The 12,210-nt window shown below is 37.2% G+C and overlaps 1 protein-coding gene across 1 annotated transcript in view; it reads left to right on the forward strand.

Annotated features, from left to right (window-relative positions):
* The window catches only part of NSRP1 (nuclear speckle splicing regulatory protein 1), a 38,001-nt gene that overhangs the window by 2,680 nt on the left and 23,111 nt on the right, over nt 1-12,210 (forward strand). The window contains 1 exon segment of the mRNA XM_030536307.1: nt 1,236-1,323. Within this exon segment, the coding sequence (XP_030392167.1) occupies nt 1,236-1,323 (88 nt within the window).

Genomic DNA, 12,210 nt, shown 5'->3' on the forward strand with positions numbered 1-12,210 from the left:
TACCACCAAGTTTCACCTCACGTAAAAACTACTTGCTTAACAAAATCAGACATAAAAATACAAAAGTGTCTCAGCACTCTGTTACTGAAAAATGACTGACTTTCTCATTTTTACCATATAATTATAAAATAAAACAATTGGAATATAAATATTGTATTTACAGTTCAGCATATAGTATATAGAGCAGTATAAACAAGTCATTGTATGATATTTTAGTTTGTGCTGACTTTGCTAGTGTTTTTTTATGTCACGTGTTGTAAAATTAGGCAAATATCTAGATGAGTTGATGTACTTCCTGAAAGACTGCTGTGTACGCTCAGGGTACCTATACCCTTGGTTAAGGACCACTGTTCTACAGGAACCCTCTGTAGGGAGCAGCTACAGGTTTGATGTGCTCACAGTATACTGTGTTGGTGAGGAAACATGTAGCAGCATTCTGTGCTAACAAACCCTTCCCAAAAGAGCGGAAATAATCTCTTAAGAAAGACAAATGCTTATTTGTAGGCTTGGCACAATTTGATTTTTATTTTTTTATAATTTCATCGGTTAATCGCAATTTTATTTTTAACTATTTTTCTATTTTTATCAATTTAAATTTTCATAGTTGCATAAAATTATGGGACCTTAGATAATAGGAGGCAGACAATAATTATTTAATGACAGATGTTGAGATTCAAATAGTTAAAACTTTATAACCATTAAAACACAAATTATTAATATCACATCAAAGTATACAAAGTAAATATAATTAAACTAATACATTCACAGGCATCATTTTTCTTGCTTATCTGTGAATTTTGATTATTGGTAGAAATTATTTTTTGAGGTGTGTGTGTATATGAGATTATGCCCATGTTAATCATTTGCAGAATAAAGACCCCTAGCTAGTTTCTTCTTGTGGTAGAAATAGGCCTTCAGGAGGGATTTAAGTGAGAGGGTACTGGCTCTGTGGACCAGTTCTGGAAGGGCATTGACTGCAGAATGGGTGATATGGAAAAAAGCTTAAAGACTGCTGTAGGAGAAGTGTATGAATGGCTGACAAGGTTGGCTACATTGTACCAAATAATGTCCTAAATTATGCCCAATAACAGTGTCACTGATGCTGATTTTGCTAGTATGCTATTTTCTGTTTTTAAAATTGGGTGGTGGTTTTTTTTTGTCCTGCAATATAATACATATATTACTGTATTATTGTCAATAGTAAAAAAAGGGTGATTTCTAACCTTTTTCTCCAGATATGGGCTTATTTTGCCCAAGAAAGCATTGCAGAAAACTCTGATGTTGAAGAAACATTCAGTCTTTGCAGATGACTCTGATGAGGAGGTTAGTTATCAATAATTTTCTCCAGAGTACCATTGAAATGTACATTTCATTTTGCTGCTTTTTAGTACGTTAAATGGAGGATTACTTTGAGCTGAATACTGATTGGGAACATTTTATGGGCAGATACATGCTAATAACAAAAGAAGTCCAAACTCCATATGCGTTTCAGTTCCAAAAATGCCTTTTTGAGTAGCATGATCTAGTGGTGAAAGCAAAGATCTGGGCCTGGGGAGCTCCGAGTTCTTTCCTTGATTCTGCTACAGATTTGTGTGATCTTCAGCAAGGTACTTAACTTCTCTGTAGGCAAATGGTTCTTTGAAATAGATTTTTGCTATTCTGGAACTGTTACATCCAGAATCTCAAAAGACCTTTAACGGCTCATTTCTTCAGTTTATGTCTATATTTAAAATAACTCTACACGTTTAGAATCATTAGTGTATACTCTGGGGTATTTCTGAAGAACATGATGCAGTTTAAAGTTCACAGAATTCTACACTGTTTTAAGGGGTGTGTGTTTTGTTTTAGGTATTTTTGAAATACAAATCAGTGCTGTAATAGCCTTATCCAACTTCATTTGAAGTCCTATCCGGATCTTAATGAAAACAGTGCAAAATTAGCACTGTTGTGTATGCAGATTCTCATTTATCTTAACACAATAGGTAAGAAACAGAGTTGTACATCTGAGAGTTGTCTGGTTATGCCATACTCATTTGAAGTTACTCTGTATAGTTTGAAAAGGAGCATAATTTATCGCAGGTTTGTCACTTGTGAGTTATGAGTCTATACTCTGAAAAACACAGGTAAAATTACACTATGTCCCTATGTTTGTAGCTCTGTCTGACATGTTCTTCTATTCCTGTGTATAAAGGGAAATATTCCATAGATTTCTTTGGTGGCTGGGTGAGCAAGTTGAACATATTATACATGTGGACAAAATAAAAGATGAAATGTTATTGTAAGTCTCAGGAACAGAATGAAGTAAGTGCACTGGTCAAGATGTCTTTATAAACAGATTGGATTAAACACAAGAATGAATTATTGTTTTTAAAATTTTACAAACAAAGGTCCCAATCCTACAAATCCTTACCCACACAGTTAAGTTTATTTACGTGAATAGTCTGATTTAATTTAGTGGTGCTACTTGTGAGAGTAAAGTTAAGGACATGTTTGCAGGATCTGGGCCAAACCTCTCAAAGGTTCCTTGACAGCTTATTTTTGTTAAGCATTCATAAAAATTGAGTTCATAATTGGCATGGAGCATAATTAGGAAGTGAAATGATCTTCTAGAAATCTAAACTTTGTAGAGTTTAAATAATTCCTGCTTTGTCATTAATTGATTGGGATATGGAAGAACAACATGTACTTTTTGTATTTCTTTTCCTTGATGATGCAGTTTAATTTCTGGATGATGACTTCCGTGACATTTCAAGTAGAGCATTAGGACATGTACAGTACAGTACTGCTAGTACATGACTTACCTAAACATGTACTCTGGTTCTTCCTCTACGTTCCTGTTAAAATCTCAGCAATCCAGTCAATTTAAATCCTTTAAAAAATTGCTCTATATTGGCATTACGGTTTCACAGTGTTGCTTAAAAATTCATATTTTGGCAGCTGTCTCAGATAATCAGTCATTACTGTTATGACAATATTTTGTGCTCTAAAACCTCAAAAACTGAGGCCTGGGGAAAATTATGTTAAAAGTCACATTTTAAATCAAGACACATTTGTCAAAACAAAACAAACTGCTGTCAGCTTGAGGTTTAGAGCAATATAACTATGAAAGTGAATTAATTTGCTAATAACAATGCTGTCTGTAAGACATTTAAAATGAAAAACATACTAAGCATCCTATTCACAATTTGTTTGTAAGTTGCCTCACAAACTTCAGAAACATTCCTGCAGTCTGTCTCAGTGTTTACTAGCGCAAAATTTGCTAAAATATATGTAAGTTTTCCATATTTGATACACAGTCCTGTTTTTATCAATTTAAAATAAATGAGTGACATGAAAAGTAGCAAATCAAGAATGAAATCTGGTCCTACTGAAATCAGTGGAAGTAAGATTTCACACAAAGTCCTTAAATTTTTCTAAGTTGGCACTATATAAGTGGAAGATAACAGGTCAAGGAGAAGGTAAAACCCAGAGGTTTAATTAATAGGCTAAAAAAATTGCCACCACAAAGCTTTTAAACTAAATTGTGGTCTGAAGGAAAAAATATCTGCTGAGAGTTTCCATCATTTTAATGCTGCTGTATGTAAAGAAAAGTAAATCAAGATGGAGAAAGCACCTTTCAACAAGTTGTCTGTACCACATGGACAGCTGAGAGCTTGTTTTATAAGACATAAGAATGTTCAAGTACTTAGACTTTTTTTTATTTGCTGAACATATTTTCTTATCCCTCTAATAAATACAGCACATATCTTCTTTCTCTAATAAATCCAACATACAGCACAAATATAGCAAGAGAGTAACCCTGTGATCTCCAAATTTGTTAGGAAGTGATTGCTCATTGAAATCTAAGAAATCCCTATTAATGCTAATAATATAAATGTTCTTCCCAAATTCTTCCATCACTGAAACTAAGGAACCTAGTTTCGGAAGAGCTTCTAATTAAGGCCCCAGTGCTGATTTAAGATCCACTATCATGGATTCCTTGTACCCCCGTGGAGTTCCATTAAAGTTCAGGGGCTAGCAGATTATAGTAAAGAATCATAACCTAAGTTACTATTATAGTAACTAAAAACGGATTGTCATGCTCGGTATTTTAGAAGCAGTAATATATTGCTTGCCTCACAGTGGTTTGAAGATTATTTAGTTGACATTTGTGAAGAATTTTGAGAACAAGTATTCTGGAAGTACTACATGTTTAAAGCAACACTGGAAGCTTGAGATCTAGTCATTTTCAAGAAGTGAGTTTAAAATAGTTTTGTATGCTGCAACTGACATCTGGATCCCACAAACACTTATGCTTATTCTTGACTTTATACATACAAGTTTTCCTGTTGACTTCAGTGGGACTCCTCTCGTAAAAGTGAAGCACGTTTGTTTTCAGGATATAGGCCTATGCAGGAGAAACAGTGAAAATGGGATACACAAAGTGCTAGCAAACACAAAGTAAATAAACTACAGACAGTTATTTCCCTTTCAGTTCACAGTACTAGTTTTCACATTTTCAGACTGCAGTGTGATTTTCTTTTTTTAATGGATCCATATCCCTTTAACATTTAAGGAGGATGGAAGATTGTTTTCTTTTACCTTTATCTTAATAATTTGAGCATAAAGTATCAGCACATTAATTTAAAGAAAATATTGTCAACTCAAATTTGAGTCAACATTTAGGTTTTTAAAATAAAATGTTTAAAAATCAGAAGTCCAATATAAATCAATAATTTGAATATTTTGGAACAATGTAAACAGTAATTACCATCCAGTTTTTGCAGCAGAGAGAACCTGAAAGAGAACAGGTTATGAACAAAACTGATTCATTAATTTTTTTTTGTCCAAACTGCAAAAAGTAACTAAATGATGAAAAGGAAATTGTGTTATTAGTCTGAATAATCTATGGCCTTACTAGTAACCAAGAAATTAGTATGTTTAAAATACAAGATGTTTAAATTTATCCAGCCCACTTTTAAAAAAAAATAGTTAAACTTAATAATTTCTACCTGCTCCAGCAGAGGGTGCAGCAATCCAGGCAAATTACAGTTTTTAGTGTGTGCTGGTGGCATTGAGGCATTGAGACAGCAGTCTAATGGGTGGTGGATATAGCTGGGTATTTTACAAATAAAAATGATTGATTATCTTAGGAACATACTGTTAAATTGCTGTATAACAAAGGAGTTTAAAGCAGGATCTTTATCCTCTTTAAATGTTGTGCTGTAGATAAAGAGAAGATAACTATACTGAAGGTAGCGTTACAGTATATTTAACTTCTGCATCTAACTACAATGTTATATTTTTATCAGCCAAAATTTACTTCTGAGAATTTTAATCATGCACATGGTCTGTTAATTTTAAACTCTAATTTAAAAATGTTTTATTTTAATATTATGCTCACTCCACTTGCCACTCTAAAAGTTTTCAGTGTAGGTGAGAGATGTTACCCAAATATTACCGTTGGTTTTCTAAAGATAAACTTGAGGTCTTTTTTTCTTGGGGGGGTGGGTATCCAGCGCAAACTCAAGTGGAAAAGAAATACTTTATCTATCTGAGGTCCCTCATTCACATAGTTTCTGAGCAGTTCACAAACTGCCCTTGTGAAGTAGCAATGCCATATTACAGAAAGGAAACAGAGGCACAGAGTGACCAAGAGTGGGATCCACAAACGTATTTAGGCACCTAAGTCTTGATTTTAGGCACCGCTGAGATTCACAAACCTCCAGCTCAGCTAATCCTGTAGGCGCCTCAACTCACTTGATGCCTAAGTTTTTGCCATAAAAATTCCCTAGGTGCCTGTGTTTCTGTCTCTGATCATGTGCACTTCAGCCCTACTCTAGGCGACTGGGCACTTAAGTCCCAGAGTGATTCACGAATTAGGGGAGAGATGGGTGCTTGGCCACCTAAGGGCTTGGCTACACTCGAAACTTCAAAGCGCTGCCGCAGGAGCGCTGCCGTGGCAGTGCTTTGAAGTGTGTGTGTGGTCGCAGCGCCAGCGCTGGGAGAGAGCTCTTCCAGCGCTGCACGTACTCCACTTCCTCATGGGGATTAGCTTGCAGCGCTGGGCACTGTTTACACTGGCGCTTTACAGCGCTGTATCTTGCAGCACTCAGGCGGGTGTCTTTTTCACACCCCTGAGTGAGTATATTTCAGCGCTGTAAAGCGCCAGTGTAGCCAAGGCCTAAGTCACAAGCGGGGCCCGATCCGGTAGGCAAGCTCAGAGGTAGCCTAACTCCACACAAAACAGCCAGGGAGAAGAGGAGGAGGACTTTTAGATGAGTGGTTAGCGTTTTTCGCCTTCCTCTACAGCAGGGGCATGGGTCACCTGCAGGTTTAAACAAGTGTAAATGGTGGATTCTCTGTAACTTGATGTCTTTAAATCATGACTTGAAGACTTCAGTAACTCAGCTGGAGGTTAGAGGTCTATTACAGGAGTGGATGGGTGAGGTTCTGTGGTCTGCAAAGTACCGGAGGTCAGACTAGATGATCACGATGGTCCCTTCTGTCCTTAAAAATCTATGAGACATGGGATGTGGTAGACTGCTGGATCAAGTCTCCCCTGCGCCTGGTGAGGAGAAGGGATTTGAACAGTGATCTGCCCACCTGAGGAGAGTGTCCCAACCACTAGACTATGGAATGTTGTGGTGTGGATCTCCCTAAATCTCTCCTATTGAAGTTGTTCCACTTAAATTAAATAATTGAATAATTAAATATTGATTAGGCCAGAGCAAGAGTTAGAATGACTCTATATATTAGTGGTTAGGACATTCACCTGCAAGATGGCAGTTCCCTGGCAGCCGAATGCCTGTCTTCCGCCCAATTTGTGACTTTCAAACAGTGATAGGTGCCTCCCTACAGCCAGGACTTGGCACCCAATTCAGAGAGAGGGATGGGGCTGAGTATACACCCTTCTCATTGTATCTCCCGTTGTCTAGCTTAGGTGGCTCCCTGCCTACCATGCAGTCTTTGTGCATCACATTCTAAGGCACCTATCTCTCCTCATTCATTTTATAGGTGCTGAAGTCAGGCTTTGTGGATCTCAGTGTTACTCCTGTGATTTTTCTAGGCCTCTAAAAGCTACAGTCTGTGAAGCTCAGCATCACAACACCTAAGTCTCCTTTGTGGATCCAGGCCTAAATGACTTGCCCAAGGTCTCTCAGGAAGTCTGTGGCAGGGATTTGAACCCAGGTGTCCGAAGCCAAGCCCCAGGATCACCTTGCTCTCCAATACATATCCTTCTACGCAGAATGAGAGGAGAGAAAAATAAATCCAACGAAATAACAATTTAATCATCTTGATTTTGGTGTAGAATGTAGAATCTGTGTAAAATTCTGCAACTGCAGAGACCTCAGTGATTTGAAATTGATGAGTCGGAAAATTATTAGTTTTCAGTCAGACTGCTTGTGGACTTGCATTACATCTCTCAGTAACCAAGTACTATTGTTCAGAAACATTTTTCTATGCATGTGGGTAATATTAATTGATACTGTCTGTAAAGCCTTGCTGAAATTCATGAAAGCATCTCAGTCATTTAATTAATATGCCACATATAAAAACAAAACAATGAAAAGTAAAGATTGCAAATTTTAATGTCACAATTATAACTAAACAAAAGCTTAAGTTAAATTCCCTTTCCTCCAGAGGATTTGTAATGGAGGCTGAAATACTCTTCAACTACGTCCTTACTACCAGACTCCACTATAACAAATCATAGAGAATTTACCATGTTATGTCAGCATGATACACAACTAGCAAAAAGCAATAATCTCACAACTGCCTTTATAAAAAAATCATTTCTTTTTAAACAAAATTACTTTATTAGTTCAGTAATAATTTCAGGGCTTTTCAAGATAAGGAGTAGCATTTGGGAGGGGTTTCATTTCCTGTCTGCTACTTTATCAGTCAGAACTACATCTCGAATGTCTAAAGATTGTGTATTTATAACTGAACTCTAATAAAGTCCATGCTGGGAAATCTGCACACCTGACTTGGTCATTGTGATTATATATTAGATACCAAACTTGTGTTCCTTTTTTTTTGATGTTACTATGCATATTTCATTAAGATTTTGCCTGTATCCTTGCTGCATCTGTTAGAAGGGATTTGAAAGGTGATAATGTCTTATAAAGTCTGCTCACTGTAGCCAAGCTGGTTAATGGAAGTAAGTTACTATAGAAGAAAGTCCTTTGGCTTGCTCATTTAAACAAAATGTCCATGTTAGTGGGACAGAAATTCCCTTTAAATGAAGTGTTAGTCATGAATAATAAAGCAAGAAAGGAGGCTTGTTAATTCTAGCACACTAGATAAAACCTAATGTGTAGCTGTCATAGCAAGGGAAGAATTTGTTCTTTCACTATTTTCAGTGTTAAAATCTTTAAAATTGTGTTTTAATTTCCCTTACCACTAGGAAAGCCTTTTATTGAGCACATAGACTATAGCAATAAATCATTTGAGTCTTTAACAATAACGCAGAACAGAAATTATTTCTGAAAAGGACTTGTTTTCTCAAAAGGACTTGGCCTCTGTATTCCTCTTCACTTAGGACTTGCTCTGCTCCTGTCAGTGGAGTTTAATAGAGCATCCTTTGGTGCAAATTGAAACTTCATTTTCAGCAAGTGAGGTGTCTGTTTCCATATCACTCAGGATCCCTCCATGCAGATTTTCCTGTCCTAGCAACTTTTAGAAATTGCAGTCTTGCTGCTTCTTTACACTGAGGGCTTATCTACATAGGGAAATGCACTGGCAGAACTATAGCATAGTTATACCAGTATAACTCCCTGTGTGGACACTCTTATTCCAGTAAATTTCCCCATTTAGATAGATTTCAGAGTAGCAGCTGTGTTAGTCTGTATCCGCCAAAAGAACAGGAGTACTTGTGGCACCTTAGAGACTAACAAATTTATTTGATCATAAGCTTTCTTGGGCTACAACCCACTTCTTCGGATGCACAGAATGGAACATATAGTGAGGAGATATATAGACACATACAGAGAGCATGAAAAGGTGGGAGTTGTCTTACCAACTCTGAGAGGCCAGTTAAGTAAGAGAAAAAACTTTTGAAGTGATAATCAGGATAGCCCAGTACAGACAGTTTGATGATAAGTGTGAGAATACTTAGATGGGGACCCCCTTGTAAGTATTCTCACACTTATCATCAAACTGTCTGTCCCCCATGTAAGTATTCTCACACTTCTTATCAAACTGTCTGTACTGGGCTATCCTGATTATCACTTCAAAAGTTTTTTCTCTTACTTAACTGGCCTCTCAGAGTTGGTAAAACAACTCCCACCTTTTCATGCTCTCTGTATGTGTCTATATATCTCCTCACTATATGTTCCATTCTGTGCATCCGAAGAAGTGGGTTGTAGCCCAAGAAAGCTTATGATCAAATAAATTTGTTAGTCTCTGAGGTGCCACAAGTACTCCTGTTCCATTTAGATAAGCTCTCGTGATACTTTACGCTGTTCTAGCAATATAACAGGGCCTTAAAGTGGGTGTAACTAAAATTTACTTCCACTTTAAGTCTCCTTTTTTTTTTTGCCAAAGCTGTATGACACAGACTTAGTATGAATGAGAGACAAATCCTGAGATTCCTGATGTGGTGTGAGAAGAACTAAGAACTGGATCACAGATTATAAATACAGTAATCTTTGGTCTTGCCTTCACTAGAAAAACTCTTAACTCAAGCTAGCTAACGCAAGATAAAATCCTAATGAGGACAAGGCAGTTTGTAGTTTTCACATGAGTTGGCAGGTCAAGTTAAAGACTAGGTTTGCCAGTAGTCTTTAACTTGACCCACTAATTTGTGTGAAATATGAGATGTCTTGTCTTCATTAGGATTTTACTTTGGGATAGGTAACTCAAGTTAAAGCATAATTTTTGTATCATAGTGCAGACAAGGTCATTGAATGTAGCGGGATAGCTGCCCTTGCCAGCTTCTTGGATATTGTCCTGTCTTACATTTAACTGATCATGTATTTAAAATGTATGGAATATATATACAGTAGGGTTTTCAGAAACAATGTAAACAGGTCTGTTAAGGCTGAATCCTCACTCTGGCACCTCTGCAGGAAGGCCTGCAAGGGTTTTAAAAATTAATACTTGCCACTTCAGTCTTGTATTACACTCCCAAGGTTACAGCTTCTCTCTGACCTTGGCTTGGTAAATGCTGGTACCACCCAGATGCAAAAATAACCTCTTTTGAAACCAGGAAGGAGCACTTGGGAATTCCTCCCTGTGAGGTACCCTCAAGCCTTTCACCTCCCCCTCGGGAAGAGCTGAAAACGAAAACAAAGGAAATTAGCTGGTGGCTACCAGCTAATCCAACAATATGCACAAACCTCTTAAGGCACCAAAAATCCAATCCTGTTCTTAAAAAAGGTAAATTTTATTAAAAACAAAAAGGGGAAAGATACATCTGGAACTTAGACTTTTTGCTAGATTTAAAAAGAAACAATTACAAAAATTAAGCACCCAAAATAGCTTTCTTGGGGATTCAGTTTAAAGGCAAACAGAAGCATCTAGAGTTAGCACAGAGGAGATCCACAAGCCAAAATAAGAAATAAATCTGATAGCGTCTATCTAAACATTCCCTATCCAAATTATTTCTTCTAGGTATGGAAAATACTTTTTTTCATACCTAGTTCAAACCGTACACAGCATTTCTGCTTATAGCATTGCTGCTCTGTGTCCCTGCAGCCCCGAAAACAAAGGGGAAGTTTCTTTCCCAGTTTTAAAAGTTCTAGCCTTCCCATTGGCTCTTTTGGTCATGTGCCCACTCCTTTTCTTTTACCTGTTGGCTTGTTAACCCTTTACAGGTAAAGCAAGCTGAGAACAGTTACCAAGACAGCTAATTGACTGGCTGGTTGTCTATCAAAGGGAGCTACGCCACCACTTTATTTATCACAAGTTCAGTATGATATTCTAATTATGTTGTCTTTGGCGATCAACTTTGGCTTCCACTGGCTTTTGTTTTGTGAATGTCCACAATTAAAATGACTTCAGCATGTTAATGAAATAGTACTGTAACACATTTTTATATCCTGGAATGCATCTATTATAAGAGATGTCCTCTTACTTTGGGCCCAAATTATTTTCTATTCTTCATAACCCTGCATCTTATCCCTTCCCTTCATTTATAACAATATAACATTAGAAATGCTGCCCCTTAAAATGGAGGCGTTGGGGAACTCCTATAATGAATCTCACATTATTATTATTTATTCTGTCCAGCCTAAAAAGGAAAAGAGGATCCACAGGAATTAAAAAAAAAAAATTTAAATGAATCCATTTAACCTGTGAGTCAACGGTTAAAATCAGCATAGACATACTAATTGACTGCAGACCTCCAGAGATAAAAGGTGTCCTGAAGTGACCAAGAGGTATGCTGACTGTTATTGTGATGAAGCCCAAGGCTTACTTGCTTCAGAGAGTTCAGCACCCTCGCAGACAACATCTCTCATGCAATCATCTCAAACTTTTTATTGGAACTGACCATCTTGTGTCTCCAACTGGCAATATTCAATCCTACACATATGGCCCCGAAGTGTTTTTGAGTTTAGGAGGGGGTCAGAGGGAACACAAAAATCACTGTTCTGTTCTTGGCAGACCACTACCTTTTCCATTCACAGTTGTCAAACAGGGTGGCTCTTGTTGTCCACCTTCATAACCACATGGATCCAGTTAAACATAACAGCATCCTCAGAGAAAACAACAGTGAACAGATAGCATTTTGTCAAACCTTCCATTCCTCGGGCTATGATTGTACTCTGAACACAGCCAGAAACATGGCACCGCATTATTATATCACCATGATTTTCTGATAGTGTACAATAATCAAAAAAGGAGGGAAGGATATTTGAATGCCAGCATTGAAAATCTATGGCAGAAACATTCAATACAAGAACCTTCTGCAGTCCTAATCCACAATCAGAATAGAAATAAAGAGAGAATTTATTTTCTGGACCACTGCAGCCACTGTACAACTACCATCAAGACATTCCAGAACTGTAATTGCTTCATCAATCCAGATTACATACACTCTACCTAGGAAGCCAGTATCACCTGCTTTGAGAACTATCAGCATGTTTCACAGAGAAGATAGTCCAAATATGGGATAATAGGTTCTGTCAAGAAGAACCATAACCTCTCTTCTAGGAGAGAAGAATGGGATAGACCCTCCCCATCTTCAGACTGAAGTGCAGAATTTACACATAACCTAATCTTCTC

Source organism: Gopherus evgoodei, chromosome 17 (genome assembly GCF_007399415.2).
Source record: "Gopherus evgoodei ecotype Sinaloan lineage chromosome 17, rGopEvg1_v1.p, whole genome shotgun sequence".
Taxonomy (NCBI): domain Eukaryota; kingdom Metazoa; phylum Chordata; order Testudines; family Testudinidae; genus Gopherus; species Gopherus evgoodei.